The 21,597-nt window shown below is 37.9% G+C and overlaps 1 protein-coding gene across 5 annotated transcripts in view; it reads left to right on the top strand.

Moving 5' to 3' along the window:
- Positions 1-21,597, top strand: part of tpra (translocated promoter region a, nuclear basket protein) — a 30,437-nt gene that overhangs the window by 2,350 nt on the left and 6,490 nt on the right. For 2 of the 5 annotated variants that reach the window (XR_007829574.1, XM_051133718.1), the window contains exons 5-41: positions 85-353; positions 440-532; positions 625-705; positions 789-876; positions 1,365-1,505; positions 1,623-1,717; positions 1,794-1,991; positions 2,081-2,188; positions 3,224-3,444; positions 3,560-3,720; positions 3,817-3,944; positions 4,233-4,381; positions 5,112-5,274; positions 5,367-5,501; positions 5,587-5,727; positions 5,818-5,989; positions 6,070-6,236; positions 8,007-8,159; positions 8,242-8,358; positions 8,439-8,642; positions 8,949-9,139; positions 9,250-9,397; positions 10,007-10,144; positions 12,151-12,282; positions 12,451-12,581; positions 12,680-12,890; positions 12,993-13,139; positions 14,806-15,004; positions 16,281-16,477; positions 16,690-16,763; positions 16,875-17,071; positions 17,161-17,409; positions 17,794-17,942; positions 19,361-19,441; positions 19,534-19,734; positions 19,806-19,937; positions 20,900-20,990. Coding sequence is in view for 1 of the 5 variants with exons in the window: in XM_051133718.1 (XP_050989675.1) it covers positions 85-353; positions 440-532; positions 625-705; positions 789-876; positions 1,365-1,505; positions 1,623-1,717; positions 1,794-1,991; positions 2,081-2,188; positions 3,224-3,444; positions 3,560-3,720; positions 3,817-3,944; positions 4,233-4,381; positions 5,112-5,274; positions 5,367-5,501; positions 5,587-5,727; positions 5,818-5,989; positions 6,070-6,236; positions 8,007-8,159; positions 8,242-8,358; positions 8,439-8,642; positions 8,949-9,139; positions 9,250-9,397; positions 10,007-10,144; positions 12,151-12,282; positions 12,451-12,581; positions 12,680-12,890; positions 12,993-13,139; positions 14,806-15,004; positions 16,281-16,477; positions 16,690-16,763; positions 16,875-17,071; positions 17,161-17,409; positions 17,794-17,942; positions 19,361-19,441; positions 19,534-19,734; positions 19,806-19,937; positions 20,900-20,990 (5,652 nt within the window). In the remaining 4 variants the exon portion in view is untranslated. Of the gene's footprint in view, positions 1-84; positions 354-439; positions 533-624; positions 706-788; positions 877-1,364; positions 1,506-1,622; positions 1,718-1,793; positions 1,992-2,080; positions 2,189-3,223; positions 3,445-3,559; positions 3,721-3,816; positions 3,945-4,232; positions 4,382-5,111; positions 5,275-5,366; positions 5,502-5,586; positions 5,728-5,817; positions 5,990-6,069; positions 6,237-8,006; positions 8,160-8,241; positions 8,359-8,438; positions 8,643-8,948; positions 9,140-9,249; positions 9,398-10,006; positions 10,145-12,150; positions 12,283-12,450; positions 12,582-12,679; positions 12,891-12,992; positions 13,140-14,805; positions 15,005-16,280; positions 16,478-16,689; positions 16,764-16,874; positions 17,072-17,160; positions 17,410-17,793; positions 17,952-19,360; positions 19,442-19,533; positions 19,735-19,805; positions 19,938-20,896; positions 20,991-21,597 lie in introns of all 5 variants that reach the window. The other 3 variants (XR_007829572.1, XR_007829571.1, XR_007829573.1) reach the window with 3 other exon arrangements.

Here is a 21,597-nt window from a genome sequence, read left to right as displayed (position 1 = left end):
TACAGCTGCGTTGGTACTTAATTTTAAAATAGAAATGCTTTAACATCTGTAATTGCTAAAATGCATCTTATCGTCATTATACAGAGGATCTTAAACGTCTCAATGACAAACTCGTGGAGACCAACACAATCAAGATGGAGCTCCAGCTTAAATTAGATGAACTTCAGTCATCTGAGGTTTCCATTCAGTATCGAGAGAAGCGCATGGAACAAGAAAAGGAGCTTCTTCAGAACCAGAACACATGGTTGAATGCAGAGCTGAAGAGTAAGACGGATGAGCTGTACACAGTATCCAGAGACAAAGGCAAAGAGATCCTGGAGCTCAAGTGCTCTTTAGAGAGCAAGAAGGAAGAGGTGTGAGATGCTAATTTATCAGTTGAGCTATTTTCTTATTAGATCGCTTATCTCCAGCAATCTTACATACTGTATGTCATAATCAGGTGACCAGACTTCAGGACCAAGTGAACACGCTCAAGAAAAACAATGACAACATGCAGAAGAGTACTGAGGATCTGATGAACAAGCTCAAAGAGGTTCACTATTACCTTCCTGTTCTTTGTTAGTTAAGGATTTCACATGAAAGAGAAATTAAATTAAGGTTGTGTTGTTTGTCTTCCATTTTCAGGCTAAAGAACAACGGGCCTCCATGGAGGAAAAGTATCGCAATGAGCTGAATGCTAACCTCAAACTCTGTAATTTGTACAAGGTCAGTAAATGTTGATATTTCTTGCATTGGATAAAATGTTAATGCATGGTACGATTAAATCTTGAACCCTTTTGTCTTAACAGGATGCAGCAGCAGACTCTGAAGCCAAGAACACTGAACTGAACAGAGCTGTAGAAGAACTCAACAAACTGTTGAAGGAGGCTATGGAAGGTTTGAAAAATTAAAAAAGCTTCAGTTGCTTATTTATTTATTTTGTTCACTTATTTTTATTGTTAACCAAGATCATGGATTCAGTTTCTATGGACTTCATTGAACTGATAATGTGTGCTTTGAATGCAGTGCAATTTTATTTATTTATCTCTCCGATTGTTATTTTATCTACATTTATTTATCTTATTTAATTTTGTGTAAATTTCAACTTAATCTCTTACTTTCTCATAATAAAAAAATAGTTAAGATGAAAGCATTGTAGCAAATATTTTTTTTTTCAACTATTACAGTGGAAAAGGAAGGTTGAGCACATTGCATAGTGGGATATAATGCATAAAATACTGTGCGTAGTAAATTGGTAGTATGCTTCTCTGAACATATCTGTTGTCTTGTTTTGGGGTTATTTGCCAATTTTCTCTCATTGCTTCACTGCGTGCTGAGTTTAAATTTTGTGGTTTTAAGCAGATATTCTGCCTCTTCATCAACAGCCAATAAAGGCACAGAGAAGAAGCTGTCAGAGCTGCAGAGTGTGAGGGAGAAAGCAGAGTCTGATCTACACGAGAAGGTCAGGCATCTGGAGAAAGAGCTGGAGAACTCCAACACACGGCTTGCAGACTTTAAGAGGAGAGGTAATGAGCACAAAACCCCTGTCTTTGTTTTAGGTTGAAGAATCTTTTCAGTGTAACTAGATCTGACATTATGGGTTTATGGCAAGACTCTATTCTGCATTTCTGTACTTCCAACAGGCGTTCCAGCTCTCACAGAAGAGGAGCTGACAAACCTCTCCCCAACTGCGGCTGCAGTGGCCAAGATTGTTAAACCGGGCATGAAGCTAATGGAGGTATGACAGACGTTTCTCTCAAACTAATTCAGAATTTTGTTTACAATATGTGTAACTTTCCTATATTTGCTTTTAGCTGTATAATGCCTTTGTGGAGGCACAAGACCAGCTGCACCTTGAGAAACTGGAGAACAAGCGTGTGCACAAGGTTCTGGATGAGATCGTTCTGGAGGTGGAGACCAAAGCTCCCATTCTGAAACGCCAAAGGGAAGAATATGAAAACATGCAAAAGTCCATGACCAGCCTCTGTGCCAAGCTGGAGCAAGCTATGAAGGTTTGTATGTATTTGAGATAGATGACAGACGAGAGAGAACATGATGGTGATTCTGTATAACATTAATCTTGTCTTCTCTTGCATATCAGGAAGTCCATCGGTTGCAGAAGGAGACAGATGAAGCCAATAAGAGAGCTTTAGGCCTAGAGAGAGATAAGCAGAGATCAGAGCGACAGCTATCAGACATGTCTGAGCAGGTAAGTCACACAGTCTTTCTGTTACAATAAACACTGAGATGTAACCCTTAGGGGTTTACGATTATGTATCTTCTACAATGATATTGGAATTGTTGTTGTGCCTTAAAAGTATAGTACATCTAAAAATGTAAATTCTGTTATTAATTCCTCGCCTTCGTGATGTTCCAAATTTTTGTTCATCTTTGGAACACAAATTATGATATTTTTGATGAAATCCAAAGACTGCATCGAAGACTGACACGGAAGAGAAGAATTTGTTGAATAAAGTTATTTTTGTTTTCTTTGTGCACAAAAAGTATTCTTGTAGCTTCATAAAATGTAAAGTTGATACCACTGATGTCACATGAACTATTTTAATGATGTCCTTAGTATCTTTCTGGGCCTTGAACGCGTCATTTGCATTGCTTTCTACAGAGGTTCGGATAGCTCTTGAATTTCATCTAAAATATCTTAATTTGTGTTCTGAAGATGAACGAAGGTTTTACAAGTTTGCAACAACATGAGGGTAAATAATTAATGACTGAATATTTGTTTTTGGGTGAATTATTCCTTTAAGAGTGCACACTTTCTCTGTTATGTAGCTAAGTACAATGCAGTTATGACCCTAAAATTCAGTAAATTGGGGCAAAAATGAGTTTAATGTCTATAAAATATAGTCAGCAATATCACAAGCAAGTATGTTGTTTTTTCAAGTATCAGCGCGATTAGAAATGTAATGTTTATTAAACTGTTCTATAAAATTAATACTGTGAGTTACATTTCAGTCACAGTGTTGTCAATATTATGTTTCTGCTCTTTTTTTCAAATGAAGAGTGTTTCCAACAAAGCTGCAACACAAGAACACCAGAAGCATTTTGTCTTTTCAAGCAACACACAGTGGTGTTTCATATATTATTATTATTATTTTTTTGTCAATATCGCACACAGGGGTCATATGATGTTGCTAAAAAGGACAATTATTTTGTGTATTTGGTGTAATGCAATGCATTTACATGGTTTGAGGTCTTTCTTTTTTTTCTTTCTTTCATGATTCAGGTACGTGTGCTGCTGGTGGAGGTGGAGGAGGCACGTGGTAATCAGGTGGTGCGTGAGGACGTGAGCTCAGCTGTGAGCAGCAGCTCTGAGGTCCAAGGCTCACGGCAAGTGGCTTTCCGCAGCGTCAAAGAGCTTCAGCAGCAGAACCAGAACCTGCTGGCCCAGATCAGAGACTTGGAGGAGCAGAGAGAGAGGGACCAGAACCAGGCTAAAACTGCTAGGTACTGACTTTACATTGTGTTCATTTTAGAGAAGATCTCCCAGTGCATATGTTGCCCTGCTATTCTGCCATAACACCATGAAAATCAGTAAAAACAAACAAACATGCTCTCTCAGGCAAATAGAGTTGGAACAGAGTCTAGAGAAGGTTCAGAAGGAGCTGGAGCAGATCAAGGAACAGCTAAACCACCATAAACAGCTGGCTGACTCTGCCAGCCGGCAACGAGACATGTACCGTATCCTGTTGCAGACGGCCGGAGTCGAGCTTCCACCACAGAGTGAATATTTACGCTTTAGACAAAATGGCCTCTCTGTTTTTGCCTTTTATCCCTAATGTTCATTTAAGTAACTCATTTACTTGTGGTTGTGTTCAGGTTCAGAGACTGTGTCTCAATCCACCACTCCCAGCAGGCCAGGACCTATGGCCACCAGATCTACACCTCTGAGGGCTGGAGCTGCAGAATCTCTCCAGGCGACTCAGGCTAAAGCAGCACTTAAACAGGTTAGACATATTCAGTTCAGCTTCAGTTCTCTCCTTTTAAGAGGTTAGTTCAAAATGAAATAAATTTTCTTCCAAGCCTGCATGCTTTTGTTGAATAACAAAGAGCAGCATAAAAATTGTGCTAGACTCCTCTTTTTGTGTTCTTGTAGGTATGGAATGACATGCGTTTAAGTAAATTATAACAATTTTCATTGTTGAGTGAAATATTCCCTATAAATGACTTTGAAGCACAAGTCTCATTTGGACATTCACTATTAAGCATTAAACTAAATGTTTTTTTCCTCATAGCTTAATGATGCCTTTACAACTTATAAAAAGGAGAAGGCAGAAAACGACAAGCTTTTGAATGAACAGATTGAGAGACTTCGTGGTCAAGTGTCTGATCTGCACTCGCAAAAAGCAAAACTTTCCACTCAGCTGGAGTTCGCCTTCAAACGGTGAGCACAACTTGCCTGAAATGTCACACTTTGCTGGCAATATGTATTTAAGATTTTAATGTTTTTAGCTCACTTTAAAGGAGAAGTTCCTTTAAAGTTCCACTTCCAGAACAAAAATTTACAGATAATTTACTCACCCTCTTGTCATCCAAGATGTTTGTGTCTTTCTTCAGTCAATAAGAAATTGTTTCTTGAGGGGAAAAAAAAAATCAGGAATTATCTCCATATAATGGACTTCAATGGTGCCCCCAAGTTTGAGCTTCCAAAATGCAGTTTAAATGCAGCTTCAAATGACTCTAAACGATCCCAGAAAGGGTCTTTTCATGACCATCAGTCATTTTCGAAACAGATTGACAGTTTATATACTTTTTAACCTCAACCGCTCGTCTTGTCTAAGTCTGCGTGAACTGTTTTCTTCCGGTTCAATGCGGTCAAGACAGGGTATGTCGAAAAACTCCCATCTCATTTTCTACCCCAACTTCAAAATCATCCTACATCGCTGCAGAAGTACCGACCCAGTGTTTATAATGTGAACATGCAAGCAAGATCAAAAGAGGTCATGAAATGAAATTTCATTTTTTTGGGTTATTGTATTTGAGAATGCCTGGGTTTAAAACCCAAATGTCAAAATACAAATCGAATTGATGAAATAAACATTAAATATTTGTTAATTCAAGTTCCAACTCACATTTACAAAGAATTAATCAAAATCTGAATTGGTCCATGGCAGTTATGAGATGCTTCAGGAAAATGTGAATGGCTTTCGACGAGAGATTGAAACCCTCCGTGACAAGAATCAAAAGATGACTGCCACTCATCAGAGACATGAGCAAATCATTCACACAATGACTCAAGATCTAAGAGAGGCCAATGAGAAACTAGCCATGGCTGAGGTGAGCAAAAGTATAATGAACTGAATGGACTATCAGCAAACTATTCAGCTGGTATTCAGTTTTATTGTTGTATTTTTCCCTTTTTCTGTCAGGTGCGCCTTGAGAACATCCGTAAGGAACGAGACATTCTAAAACAGGTGGAGAACAGACTGGCTCAGGAGAAAGAGTCTGTCTTGACTGAGCAGCGAGGCCAGAATCTCTTGCTTACCAACCTCAAATCCATTCAGGTACAGTTTGTCGCATATCCCAACCAACTTTGTCAAAGCACTCGTACCTTTTGGCCTTTTTCCTATTAACTTTCTTATGTCACAGCTTACCATGGAGCGCTCTGAGACAGAGACCAAGCAGCGCTACAATAACCAGATTCAACGTCTGGAGAAAGAGATTGTGCAGCTTAAGAAGAAGCTGGAACAGGAAGTGGAACAGAGACATGCATTGGAACGCAACCAAGATGTAAGCTTAGTATGATGATTAACATTTGTCAACTAGTTGGTGGAAATATCTACACATGAAAGACTAATTTCACTCATTTCTATTGACTAGACTCAGCTGCTGGAAGCTAAGAAGCAGTTGGAGACACAGACAGCACTACATCAGAAGACTAAAGAGCTGCTAAGAACTGCTGAACAGCAGGTCACCTCCATGAGACAGCAACTGAACAACAACGAGAACCAGAGCACAGTGCCTAAGCAGCCTGTCAGGACATTACCCAGAGGTAAACATAGAAGTTAGATGAAATTGTGAGTGTTAAATTTTCCGGTGCAGTGTATTTCAAGGTCACATGTGCCGTTTCAGCTCCTGGTGTTTCTCAACAAGAAGTGGATGAGCTCCGTGCACGTCTACAGCAGGCTGAGGAACAGAACTCAGATCTAAAGGAGCGTTTGAAGAACACCACCACCAATGTAGAGCAGTACAGGTCCATGGTACTCAGCTTGGAGGAGTCTGTAAACAAAGAGAAGCAGGTATTCATGTGCATTGAGATTTGAACAGATATGTACAGACTGCATTTCAGTGAAAACACTAATAGCACTCAGAAATGTTATCAAAAAGTGGAAATTGGTTATTTTTTTCATTTTTCGGAGCAATTTCGTTCTTCCAGGTTGAAAAGTTTCTATGTCACTCGTTTCTGAGTGCTTTTCTGCATTTATTAGTAAGAAAGAGCTTGTTCAACCCAATCACTGCGCTGAAGTATGCATAAAAAATATCTGCTGTATTAAGATGGTACCGCTTCTTCTCTCAGTGTCATTCAGAGACATGTCTCAACATAAGTGCGTGTATCCTCAGTGCGACAACAAAAAATGTATTGTGTGCGTTTCCCTATGATGCGACCAGAGCTGAAGCTTGGGTGCAGACGGTTGGTTTTCCATTTTTGGTGACTATTTTCATGTCCTGTAGATGTGCAGATATGGTCCTGGACTGACCAATGCAAAACAGACATGATCTGTGTCGGACAGACGTCTCTGTTTGTTGGGAATATAAGTTTTTGTGTTTTAAAGTAACGACCAAGCGGCCAGCGGCAGAGTTTATCAGTCTATGTTTGATAAATTTTCTCAAATCACCACGACGCCTAAATTAAAATCTATACATATAAAACAGTTCAAGCATATGACAATGTGAGTTTAAACGTTAAACCTAGATAAATGTGCGCTGTTAGGCGCATATCCAATTGTTTGTGCGGAGAGTGGAGGCTAAAGTGCACTTTGCAGGACTTGGAGGCACCAGCGTGATCACTTGCATTTTTCAGTGGAAACAATTTAAAATGTGCTGCCATTTTTACTCAAAAATGTTAAAAGTAATACATCATTCGGAACTGTAAAGGGTCTACTTTTATGTGTGTTCTCACAATATCAATAGAACGTTGTGCTTTTAGAAAATAAAGTAAACAAACATGATGCGCTTTCTGCCGTCTCAAAATGAACCGAAACTCAGCGAATACATGCATCACAAACATGATAAATGTATATGTAGAAAGCTTTAAATTACTACTTAACGAAATAAAACAAATTAAAAACAAAAGCTTTTATGTAGCTAATCCGTAAAGATGCATTTCTTTCTAAAGGCAGTTCCAGTGAGGAGATGGTGAGTCCGGATCGCCAACTTCATCCTTGCTACACTGACTCAGAAAACACTAGTTTATTGAAAAAAAAAAAAAAAAAAAAAAAAAAAATAATTCAAATACCTCCTTACTATTTCTCCCCACACATTCATGGCAATTACTTTTGCAGGTGCTTTGTGGCAAGATTTAGCCTGGTGCATGCACTTGATGCAATAAGCTAAATTTCCCGCTGAAGTCGCGCTCGCTGCTCCTGGCGGCACTAAACACTGTCCGAGCCACTTTTGACAGTTGCGGTAGTCTGGTCTCGTGTTTTTTCCACCAGCGCTGCAAAAAACATAAGAGGCCCGATGCCCGGTCGGCATCTGAACTATGACATGAAAATTGGCCCAAAGCCCGGGGCCAAAAAAAGTCGGGGTCTGTTGGGCCCTGGCTGAAATGCAGGGCTCTGTTTGCAACTGCAATACCAGTGTGTTATTTAGCTGTCTTTATGCGTTTGATGACACTCCCCTTTTTATGCCAACCCTTTCTTCTTTCCACACATTACCCACCCACTTTATCACAGTAGACCATGCCGCTTTTTGGAACCCTTTTCAAATTGGAGGTGTGAAAAAACACTGCTGCAGCAGTCCTAAGTAGTGATGGTACAAAACATATGTGTGTTGTGTTTCACTCATAGTTGGCTGAGCAGGCACGGACCTCCACTGAGAGCCAACTGAAGACAGCACGGGAGTTGAACCAGCAGCTGGAAGCCCGGCTGGTGGAAGCAGAAAAGGAAAAGCTGGAGCTCCAGGAGGAGAAGATGAAAGCTGTGGAGAGCATTGAAGAACGGGTATAGAACTCACATGGATGACAATTTTTTTTTATAGCTATTCTGAATAGGAAAGTTCTAAAGATTGAAACCATTTGTTTAGGTGAAGGAGCTGAAAAGGAGCATGACAGACATGCAGACAGAGCTGCAGGATGCCCTCCAGAGAGCTGTGGAAGCGGTGGCCCAGGAGCAGAGAGCTACACAAGACAGCAAACTACAGGTGGGGGAATTGTTTTTTCACACAACTACCCACTAGGTTTCTTGGATGTTTACTTACCTGTCTCTCATTTCGGGACCCAGGGTAAGCTGGCTGCAGAGGCTCAGAACAAATACGAGCGAGAGCTCATGCTGCATGCTGCAGATGTGGAAGCCCTTCAGGCCGCCAAGAAACAGGGACAGCAGTCAGCACAGACCATGAAGCAGCTTGAGGAGAAGGCTCAGAAAGCAGCATCTGAGCTGCGTCAGGGCCGCATGGACTGGGAACAGCAAGAAAAGAGACTGAAGGTAAAGTCTTGTGGTTGGCTGATGCCTAAAGATGTTAGAGAGCCTTAGGGATCACCATAAATAAAATACATGTATGCATTTCTTTTTTTCTGTAAAAACTCCAAAAACATTGAGGAATAGTTTTAGTCCCCATCGACTTTTGTCCATACAATGGAAGTCATTTGGAACTGAGGCTGTTTAGTTATCAACATTCAAAAGTCGAAATATTTTATTTTGTGTCCCACAGAACAAAAACTCATACAGATTTGAAATGACTTCACTAAATGATGAAAGTAAATTATTTTTTTCTACATTGTTTCTCTACAGGAAGATCTTTCTAAAGAGCAGAAGAGAACTGAGGAGCTGCAGAAGCAGAACACCATGCTCCATGAGCAGATGGAGAACCTGAGCAGCAAGATAACCACCTCCACCCAGCAGCAGACTGCTGGAGAGAGCAGTCTGAACATCTCTCTGAACGAGGAGGGCAAATCTCATGAGCAGATTCTGGACATTCTTAGGTAAATCCTTTCATTAGAGCAACCCTTTCAAAGAATGACATGCTGTTAAAATGCATTACAATACTGTACAAGAAAGGGGTAGTAGTGATGTGGCCTTTGTTTGTCAACAGGTTTGTACGGCGAGAGAAGGAGATAGCTGAGACTCGCCTAGAAGTGGCGGAGGTTGAGACTCTGCGCTATAAGCAGCGCATGGAGTACCTGGAGGGAGAGCTAAAGGAACTACAGGACAGCCTGAATGCAGAAAGAGAAAAGCTACAGGTCCTAAAAAGTTTTTAGGCTGTTTTCCCAAACTATCTGCATATGCTTTTAATTAGACCCACAGTGTTTATATTTATTTATTTTAGAACCTTTTTCAATAATGTGACATTTGTTAACATTTTAATGTATTAGCTAACATGAGCAAAAAAAGGAACAATACATTTATTATGTTATTAATCTTTGTTAATTAATCTTAGTTAATAAAAATAGGCGTTCATTGTTTGTTCATGTTAGTTCACAGTGCATTAACTAATGTTAACAAACACAACTTTTGATTTTAATGCATTAGTAAATGTTGCAATTAACATTCAATTAATTAAGATTCATAAATACTATAAAAGTATTGAAGTATATTCATTCTTAGTTCACAATAACTAAAGTAGTTAACTAACTAACTAATGAACCTTATGGTAAAGTGTTACCGTTTGTGTTTATTTGTTTATTCATTGTTTGTTTCATACTATAAATTTTTCAGTTTATTTATAGATTTTGTTGCTTCTGCATGTTTAGGTTTGATAAGAGATCAAGATGTTTAACGCTTTACCTAACTTGATCTGATTTTGAGAAATATCAAATGTCTTGCAATCAGTTAACATCTCAAATCTGCAGGTTACAACGAAGACCTTGGCACAGCAGGAAGACATGATGAAGCGAATGGAGAGCATGAGTGCTCTGACTGAGACCAACAAGATGCTAAAGAATGAGAAGAACAGACTGGAGCATGAACTACAACAGACTCAAGCAAAGGTAAGACTTCAAGAGCACACCATGTGCATCATCTTAAGGGATAATTCACCCAAAAAAAACCCTGTCATTAATCACTCACCTTCATGTCGTTCCAAACCCATAAAACATTTGTTCATCTTCGGAACACAAATTAAGTTATTATCTGAGAGCTTTCTGACCCTGTATAGACAGCAGCATGTGTGTATATGTGTGTGTGTGTATGTATATATATGTATATATATGTATATGTATGTATATGTATATGTATATGTATATATGTATATGTATATATATATATGTATATGTATATATATATATGTATATGTATATGTGTGTATGTATGTGTGTATGTATGTGTGTGTACATATGTGTGTGTGTGTGTGTGTATGTATATACACATATACATACATACACACATACATACATACATACATACACACATACATTTATATATATATTTATATATGTATATATGTGTATATGTGTGTATATATATGTGTGTGTATATATATGTGTATATATATACATATATATACACACACATACACACACACGAGGAGTCTGACAACAGCCTGTGGTCCATACAAAAATCTCACTGGATTATTATAATTAATAATTGTATGTGTATATATATATATATATATATATATATGTATATGTATACGTATACATATACATATACATACAATTATTAATTATAATAATCCAGTGAGATTTTTGTGTGGAGCACAGGCTGTTGTCAGACTCCTCGTGCAAACAGAGATCTGATCTCTCCACCATTCAGTCCAGTCTGTCTTAAGAAACAGCAAAAACAGAGACAGACTAAATCCAGAAGAACTATGGCAACATCTCCAAGATGCTTTAAGAGACCTATACCTACAAAACTACAGTACTGTTAAAATGTTTTAGGCAGTTAGGCACATAAAATGAGGATGCTGTCAAAAACAATGTCATAAATAGATTTTCTTTATCAATGAGCTTCTATTAACTAAAATAAATCAGCATTTGATGTGACCATCCTTTGCTTTAAAGCAGCTTTTGCCCTATGTGCACTTGTGCACAGTTTTTCAGGTAGCTTTGCAGGTGAAATGTAAACTGATGTTTCCTACTGACACACTACAGCAAAAGATAGAAATAACTTTTATGTATATATACATAAAAGTTATTTCTATCTTTTGCTGTAGTGTGTCAGTAGGAGAACAAAAATATATTGTGAAATGTTATTACAGTAATAAATAATGGTTTCTATTTTAATATACTTTCAAATATAATTTATTCCTGTGATGCAAAGCTGAATTTTCAGCAGCCATTACTCCAATCCAACAGTTGTGCTGCCAATATTTTTTTTTTTTTTTTTTCAGGATTCTTTAAATAAAAAGTTAAAAAGAACAGCCTTTATTCAAAATATAAATCTTTCCAAACAATATAATAATAAGTCTTTGCTATCACTTTTTATCAGTTTAACACATCCTTGCTGAATAAAAGTGTTAATTTCTTTCAAAAAAAAGAAAAGTACTAGTCCCAAACTTTTAAATAGTAGTGTATATTGTTAGAAAATATTTCTATTTGAAATAATTGCTGTTCTTTGTAACTTTAAGTTAAAAATCCTAAAAATAGTAAAAATCCTAAAAATATCACAGATTCCCAAAAAATATTAAGCAGCACAACTGTTTCCAGTGCTGATAATAATCAGCATATTATAATGAGTTCTAAAGGATCATGTGACACTGGAGTAATGATGCTGAATCAGCTTTAATCACAGGAATACATTAGATTTTAATGTACGTTAAAATAGAAAAAACATTATTACATTGTAATAAAATTTCACAATATTACTTTATTTTTGTTCAAATAAATGCAGCCTTGATAAGGATAAGAAACTTCTTTCAAAAACTTACTTAAAACTTACAAAATCTTACTGTTCCTAAACTTTTGAGCGGCAATGTAAATTTATTTGCTTAACTAGTTTTTTTTTAAAAAGTATAGCACTGTGTATATATGAAGTTGATTGTCATATGATGTTATAGATGCGTAAGCTGGAAGCAGACATCAAGCCCCTGCAGGACGCCAATGGTGAGCTTAGTGAGAAGAGTGGCATGTTACAGGCTGAGAAAAGGCTCCTGGAGGAGGACGTCAAGCGCTTGAAAACTCGCATACAGGTATCAGGATCTCTCTGCTCATGCATGAAATTCTGTACATTGAATGTAACACATAGAATCTTATATTAAGCACTAGTATGTTCAGTCAGTTTAATTCAGTCAGATGTGTTTAAACTTGACTAGTAGTGTGATTCTCTGTATCTAACTCTGATTTAATTGTTCGTGCAGCAACTTCTTAGTCAGCAGAAGGACAGCGATCAGGAGGAAAGTAAGAAGCTTCATTCTGAGAGGGAAGCCCATATCAAACGCATCCAGCAGCTCATAGAGGAGACGGGGAAACTCAAGAATGAGGTGGCCAGGTCAGTGTGCAGTTTGAATGATTTAACTTTTAAAATGTGAGAATTTTTGTTTTCTGCAAGAGTTTTTAATAGAGCAATCTTGATTGCCTACCAAACAGGAGCCAAGCTTCAATCACCACAGCTCAAAGCCAGGTGCAGAACCTGCAGGATAGCCTAGGGAAGGTCACCACTGAAAGAGACAATCTGAAGAAGGAGCTGGAGGCAAAGACCATGGACATCCAGGAGAAACTCAAAACCATCACACAGGTCAAGAAGATCGGCCGTCGCTACAAAACCCAGTATGAAGAGCTCAAAGAACAGCATGATAAGGTACATTGTAACGTATGGTGGTTCTCCTTTTTTTACATTTTTACCTATTTAACCAATGAAAAGGTCCTGAATTAATATGACTTTGTCATATCTCTCTGATAGATGGTGGCAGAGGCGGCTTCTAAGCCAGCACAGGAGCAGGAAGACCGTCAGGCTTCAGTGCAGGAGATTCAAAACCTGAAGAGCTCACTGAGTCAGACACAGAACAGAACCTCAGAACTGGAAACTCAGCTGGACAGCATACAGAAGGTATTTATTTATGGTTTAGTGTGCTGCTCTGACAAACAAGTCTCCCCGCAGGTGGGACAAACGATTATGTGAGATTATTCTTTCATGGAGCCCTCTACTGGATCAAGCAGTAATTATCTTTCATTCATGCTGTGCAAGTACATGAGCACAAGTGAGCTTGTTCCAAACCCTTAAGATCAACCATGAACAAACCTCACTTGTTCTTGCGGAAGCTGAAACATGCTCATTGGTTTGAGCTTCTGTTTACCATATTTGACATACATGTATGTTGATCATGTTGTATATGGGTCATTCTATAATTGGGTAAATCTCATGTCCGTGAAGTATATTTTTTTTTAATATATTTTCATCAATATAAAGCCCAGATGCTTAATTTTCTAGTACACAATTATATTTTTCCAAATCACACTGTATGTTGAAAAAGCCATATCTTTTGTTCAAAAATGTTCATATCACATACAACCCTGCTATTTAGCTGTCCGATTTTGTAAAGTTGCTCATTCTACTCTGAATTTAAGCATGAAAATTACCTCAAATATAAATGAATTTCATAGTTTTGCCTTCAGTTAGATTAGGTTATCAAGACATTTGGGTGTGCGCTTCAAAAATAATAAGTGTTTATTGCGATATAACTTGTGTTAGTTGTGTCCGAAAAACCATTGTCAACTAGGTACCCACTAGAAAACCTCCCCTCAGAAAGGAATGGTGTGTCCCATTCTCGCATAATTTTCACAGTATGATGATATTTCCTCTAGAAGCACATGGATGAAACACTAGAAGTTATGTTCTCTCTCTTTTCCCTAATATTGGTTAAACAAGCAAACCTGTCAAGAGTGGATTAATTGACTGTCAACAGTGTTACACAAGTATTATTGCTGCAAATTTTAACAAGGCAATTTAACTAAAACTTATGTTTTGTTTATGAAAATATCGGCCTATATATAGGCCTAAAACACTAAAAATGTCAACGAAGTTACTTGTCAACTGTGTTACCCAGTAAAGGTAACATGGTGGACAGTATGTATGCATGTATTCTTACAGATCACCTTTATTTATATAGCGCTTTATACAATATAGATTGTAAGGTCATGTTTGGGTTTTTGGGAAAAAGAAAAACTTTTTTTCTTCACATCGTCAAATTCTAAATGTACCCCTAATTATAGAATGACCACATGTGAATAAAAGCCTAAATTAAGTCTTTAATTTTTGTGTTTTTACATCTGCCTTAGAGTAAACTTTAACATACAAATCAAACAAATAATCCTTCCTCACAATAATTGCTTTTACAGAGCTTCAGTTGTATAATCCCTCAGAGCAGTGTGACGTCCGGTTTTGAGCTGTAAAAGTACACAGAACACAATCATAAACATTGCCTTCTCTGGTATGGCTCACTTTATATAACTGTAATAAAAGCGTTTAATCTAGGAAGTGAGAGAGTAACAGTGTTTTTTGTTCATTAACTTTTGAGACAGTGAAGTGTGAAGTTAGTTTGATGGAGTGAGATGAATGTTTTGTTGGGCTTTAGTGGGCTTTTTTGGAAAAGAGTTTAAAGAGGTTTTTTCTGTTCTCTGAAGTGTTTGACGACTTCATAAAAGTGATGAAGTGAACAAACTCACTGAGACTGTCAGCATTGCATTCAAAACATATGTGATGTTTGTGTGTGCAGACGGTGCAGGAGCGTGAAGCCGAGGTGAAGAACCTGCAGGAGCAGCTGGCACAGTTGCAGCCAGAGCTCAGCCGACTGAGAGCAGAGCTACAGGAGAAGAGTAACCTGGAGGAGCAGCTCCGACAGCAGATCGCTGATAAAGAGGAGAAGACCAAGAAAGCCTTCATGGGTGCCAAGCAGAAGATCAACCAGCTCAATAGTTAGTAAACCAGAACATGTGACAAGAAAAATGAATCCTGCTGTTTTTTTTTTTGTTTTGTTTTGTTTTTTCAAATGTCCTTGCACTTCATGAATTAGTTCACTCCAGAATTAAAATTTCCTGATTATTTACTCACCCCAATGTCACCCAAGATGTTTATGCCTTTCTTCAGTCAAAAAAAGGTTTTTGAGGAAAACATTCCAGGGTTTTTCTCCAATATAGTGGTCTTCAATGGGGATTAACGGGTTAAAGGTCCAAATTGCAGTTTCAGTGCAGCTTTAAAAGGCTCTACACAATCCCAGCCAAGGAATAAAGGTATTTTCTAGCAAAACGATCAGACATTTTCTAAAAAAAAAAAAAAAAAAAAACACATTTATATACTTTTTAACCGCAAACGTTTTAACGTCTTGCACTAGACCAGTTGTTCTCAACTCCAGTCCTCGGGGCCCACTGCACATTTTGTATGTTCCCCTCATTTAACGCACCTGATTCAGATCATCAGCTCGTTAGAAGAGAAAGATTCATGAACTGAACTGAGTGTGTCAGATTCAGAAACAGATACAGAGCAGTGGGCCCTGAAGACCGGAGTTGAGAACCACTGCACTAGACTGTGTCCACTTCTTCACGCATTACGTAAACATGTTGGGAAGGGTCAAGTGTGACGTAGGTGACAGTACCATCTCAGTGTTTATAAGGCAAACGTGCAATGAAAGTCCTTTGCAACAAAAAAAAAAGGTGCAATGATGTTGGATGATTTTGAATTTGGACGGAAAAATGCGTTTTTCGCCCTATCCTACTATTCTGAACCACAGTACATGGACAAAGAACTAACCACGCTCTACCGTTCCAACGTAATTATGTATTGCATGAAGTCATGGGTGTGCATCGTAGAGCTAGTGCAAGATGAGCATTTGTGATTAAAAAGTATATGCATTTCTGTTTTGCATGAAGAAAATGACTGATTGTTTTGCTAGACAAGGTCCTTATTCCCCCGCTGGGATCATGTAGAGCCTTTTGAAGCAGCATTGAAATTGCATTTTGAAAAACCTTATTTTTTTTTAGACTGAAGAAAGACATGAACATCTTGGATGATACAGCGGGTGAGTAAATGATCAGGAAATTTTAATTCAGGAGTGAACTAATCCTTTAATGCCACATACCGCTCCCTATCAAGTAGCACATCATGGTTTTGAGGGTGTTGGCCTTTAGTTATGTCCTACATCCTTACATCACTGCATCCTTACATCACTACGTCCACTAAATCCATGTGTTTTAGGTGCAAAGGAGCAGCTGGCGAAAGAAAATGAGGAGCTGAAGCAGCAGAGAGAGGAGCTGGAGGTGAGGATGAGTGCGCTCAAGTCCCAGTATGAAGGTCGTTTGAGCCGACAGGAGAGAGAGCTGAGGGAACTCCGTGAGCAACAGGAGAGACACGGAGATCAGAAAGATGAAGCTCAGGAGCCTGGCCAGAGCAAGGTACAGCGCCACAAATGAGGCACATACTGCCCATATGTTGTCTGGCCAATGCATGTACAAGTACTATGTGTTGTGTACGAATATTATGTGTCCTTATTTGCTTTTATGGGTTTTATATATCTGACAAGAGACTTTCTGTGCTTTATTTACTGAATTAAAGGATTTAATATAATGTCCTCAATATTGATCTATGTACTTGTGATCTTTTCCAGGTTCAGGAGGCACAGAGGTCATCAGATGCTCGCCAGATCACTCTCAAACCCACACCTGCTACTGACAGAGGAAGGTAATGGTTCATATCTACCTCATTTGCACCATGAAAGTAAGCTATTTTCTATTTCCACGCATCTTTTATTCTAGCTGTGTTAAACCGTTTCTCTCTATAACCTGTTTCCAGTGCCAGTACATCTGAGCCGCCCACTGCTAACATCAAGCCCACACCAGTAGCTGCCGCTCCCAGCAAGCCATCACCAATCGCAGGGAGCAAGTCCACCCCTAGGGCAAGCATCCGTCCAATGATAACACCCGCTCCTGTGACCACACCTACTCCCACAGCCACAGTCATGCCCACCACACAGGTGGAAACGCAGGAAGGTATGGGTGGAGATCAGGCTTTGACATCTGATAGGATGTATATTAGTGTAAATTGTAAGTTATAAGTTTTCCTTGATTTGTTCCATCAGCTCTCCAGTCCACAGAGGGTCCAATGGAGCACGTGACTGTCTTCGGCAGCACCAGCGGCTCAGTGCGCTCCACCAGCCCTAACATACAGACCACACAGCCAATCCTCAGCCTTCAGCAGAGCCAAGCCACCGCTTTCGTCCAGCCCACTCAGCAGCAGACCACTCAGGAGCCAGCAACAACCATTATGGAGGCAGTACATAGCTCACAGATGGAGAGGCCGTCCACTTCCACTGCTGTCTTTGGTACAGGTACAAAGAACCATGAAGAAAATGCAAACATTTATAGTTGACATAGGATCAAACACACTTGTACATGTTCTTACTCTTGCTTTACTTGATTTATTTTATTTAATAGAAAACATTTAAATGAGTTGAGGTCTGAAATAATGTTAACTAGCCTAACTATTATAATAAATAATAAAAGACCCATTTATATGTTGGGGGAAAAAAATAGTATATTGTAGTATACTGTGATATTTTACATGCACCAATGTGAGATGTAATAAATATTAAAAAAAAAAAAAAATTATTTACTTTTTAATGTATTTATTTATTTTATTTTTTATTTTTTTGTTTTTCCCCCAACCACTTTTTTTAATGAGATTTCTGACTAACGTGTCATTCTTCTGTCAGTGTCGGCAACAGCAGGCTCATCTGTGCCCAAGCGAGTGCGAGAGGAGGAGCAGGAGAGCTCCACGGAGGTGACCGACACCACACAGGATGACCCAACACATCCACCCATCACTAAGAAGCTCCGCATCATAAGAAAAATGGGCCTGGAGGTGAGCAGTGTATGTACATGTGCAGCTGTCATCTTGTGGGAGTGGCCTGAGTTATTTATTAATAAATATGTCTAAAGATATTAAAGATTAAAAAAAAAAAAAAAAAAAAAAAAAAAAAAAATTAATGAGGGTTTGGAAAAAGTTCACATTTTACTCTTGTGCTATTGATTAACCTATTTATAAATCTATTTGTTCATCATTATTGAGATAAAATGTAAAACTAAATCAACTAAACTTTATATATTAAAATTTATATAATAAACTAAAATTGATGTATTTTGTTTGAAAAAAATTCCATTTTTGATAGAAATGAGTATGTAGGTTTAAATGCTGGTAATTCTTTTAATCTTAGACTTTAATCTTAACATCATATAATAGTGATTTAAATAAAAATTCTCAAGATTTGTTTTATATATAGTGATTTTGCTATAGTTCATGTACAGTTTTTAATTTCAAATAGTTTCTCAATTTTTTTTTTATAGAACAAATGTTGCAATGAACTTTTGGGGAAAAAAAATTGCATTCACTCACATTGAGTAGTTATATATCAGGTACAATATAGTTTTATTTTTTTGCATTTTGAAGTACCGCATTATATTTCACAGTTCTGGGGAAAAAAACAGAATTGTGGATTTATATGACAATTCTGAGAAATAAAGTCAGACTTGCGAGATGTAAATTCGAAATTGGAGGAAAAAAAAGTCAGAATTGTGAGATGAAAAGTCGCAATTACCTTTTTTATTTTTTATTCAGTGGCGAAACGGGCTTCCATAGGTAACGCCAAAATTCAGGGAAAAAAAAAAAAAGATTTTACGCTCACTTGAGGTGATTTTTGACTTGTGTGAAAAAGTTAATGTGAATAATAAGATATGGAAATGCAATTTGTGAGTAAATTTGTCTATGCGGATCAAAAAATGTTTACGTTGTGCTATGGGATGGCCTAACCTGACTAGCTAGCAGAACGATCTCGTTGCACAGCATCTGAAATGTTATGGTCATTCTTAAATGGCCAAGCTAAGTCTATCATCAAAGTATTTCTGAATAATTGCCTCCCAGAACTGTCTTATATAACTGCGTTCCCTAACAGCAAGCATTCACCTCAGAAAGCATTTACCACATTTATTGTGTTTTGTCTGCTTGTTCTGAGGTGCAAATAATTTATTATATAAGAATATTATTATATTTAGTGGCTTCCCCTACTCTTCTTGATGTTTATTGGCACTTTATCAAGAAGTGACGATTTTGTTCTCTTTGACTCATTGGATGGAAATTGTGCTTATTCGCAAATGCGATTTGTGCATAAAAGTTAAATTTGCGACTTTGGATGGAAACTGAACGGCTACTGAAGGCAATGAAGGCATTCTGATAAAAAGATGTGGAAAAGCCCCATTTTTAATTACCCATAATTCTTTTTACAGGATGCTTCCGGCACTGAGGAGAGTAATGATGCTATGGGTGAAGCTCCAGGAGAAGGCCAGCAACCTCCTGATGCCAGTGAGGTAATGACAATTAATAATCGTTTAATAACAGTATAACCACAACCCAACGCCAAACAAGCAGTGCACTGATCGTGTCTCTTCATCTCTCACAGGAAGCATATCCTGTGTTAGGAGAGGGAGATGAAGAATCTTTGTCTCAGTCTGTCCCGATGGATCAGGTGAGCGAGTCCCAACCCTCCGAGTCTCAAATCAGCGGACAGGACTCTTCCGAGGAGTATAAGCATGACGTCATCGTCATAGAGACTGATAGCGGCACTGAGGAGGAAGAGGAGGAGCAGGAGGAGACCGGACAGGTCAGTCTGTTTTTCAGAGAAGCAGAAACTATGTAATTAGCAGCATATATTAACCTGCCTTCTTTGTGCAGTATGAAGATGATGATGCAGAAGATGAAGATGATGAAGATGGTGACGGAGGGATGGCAGAAGCAGCAGAGGAGAGTAATGAAGGCAGTGGGAGTGCAGATGCCAATGAGGCCTGCGAGGGGGATGAAGCAGAGGTGAGCCCTACATTTCTAATACTCTGGGGCATAAGCTGCTTATGTAATGATCCTCAGCTGGCTACTAGAATACAAGTTGTTTCATTGAGCCAATCTTCTTGAAGATCCATGGCTTGCTCTGTCTCTGCAAACAGTGTGATTATATCTTAAAGGGAACCCTGGGTATTATAAATTGTATGGCTTAATAAAACGTAAATTGTCTCTTATTGAAATGTGTAGTAAAAAACACATGAAAGACTTGCGTTATTTAAAAATCCACATTGTTTAATACATGTTTTGGACTATGGGGGGCACCATGATATCAATGACTTCCAGTGGTTGCACACAGTGAGCTGCTGGCGCAGAGGCTTCTGACAGTTCTCTCCACTTTAGCCCTGATGCTTTTGATGTTTTTAGTAGACCACAGCTACTGAAAGAGCTTACCTGCAGCAGAGACAAGAAACGCTAAATGCTATTTTGGCAGGATGTAAACATGTAAACATACAACATACCGAAGCTTGATGCCACAGCCACTAAAAGAGTTTCTCACCATGGATTTCACTTGATATCCAGTGGCGTTTGGACTCTTTGTTGGGGGAAAAAGCGATGGTATGGCATTTATTTTAAGCCCACACTTATATCCATCGTTACTGAAGCTCACCAAGTGCAATAATTTTACATCATCAAAATAATGGCGCCCCCCCAAACTCCAAAATATGTATAAAACAATGTGGATTTTTTAAAATGACGTAAATCTTTCATGGGTTTCCTACTACGTGTTTCAGTAAGAAAAATTAATTACGTTATATTAAGCCATACAAGTCTTAACACCTTGGGTTCCCTTTAAGATTGGAGATTGGAATTTTTATTTATTTTTATTTTTATTTTTTATTTTTTTTGCAAGTTTCTGTGAATTGATTGTGATATTTTCACTATGCTTATCATTTTTGTAGTTTTGATGTGATTTTGTGTTGTGTTAGCAGGGCGATGGGGCCGCTGATCCAGGCATTGACAATGAAGAGAGTCAAGAAGCATCTGATTCAATCCAGAAGCAAGCAGATTCTCAGAGCAGTGGTACAAAAAACACAAAACATTCATTTCCCATGCTAATGCTGCGATACACTGCCATTCGAAAGTCTAACTGGCTTTTAAAAAAATGTTTTTGAGAGAAGTCAAGAAGTAATTTTTGTGTATGTGTGTGTGTATAAAATATATATATAAAAATATATATATAATATATATATATATAATATTTGTTTATTTATTTTTCTGTTTATTTGCTGAATCGGTTTTAACTGGTTGTTAACTAGTTTTTAATGTTTCTTTTGCTAACTCAGCTTAGGTTTTGCAGGTTTTTTTTTTGTGTTTGTTTTTTTTGTTAAATCAGCTGGTTTTAAGCATTTTTTTTGCTACATCTGCTGCTTTAGCTGGTCTTCAGCTGTTTATTTGCTGAATCATTGGTTTTAGTTGGTTAACCTTTTTTTTTTTTTTTTTTTTTGTTTTCCTTTTGCTAAATCAGTTGGTCTTTTAGCTGGTTTAGGTGTTTTTGGTAAATCAGCTGTTTTTTTGTTTTTTTGTTGTTTTTGCTGTTGTTTGCTAAATCAACTGGTTGTAAGCTTTTTTTTTTTTTTTATTTATTTTTTTATTTTAAAGAGTCAGATGGTTATAGCTGATTTAGCTG

Source organism: Labeo rohita, chromosome 2 (genome assembly GCF_022985175.1).
Source record: "Labeo rohita strain BAU-BD-2019 chromosome 2, IGBB_LRoh.1.0, whole genome shotgun sequence".
Lineage (NCBI taxonomy): Eukaryota > Metazoa > Chordata > Actinopteri > Cypriniformes > Cyprinidae > Labeo > Labeo rohita.
Note: the sequence above shows the minus strand (reverse complement) of the source record. Positions and strands in the feature narration are given on the sequence as shown.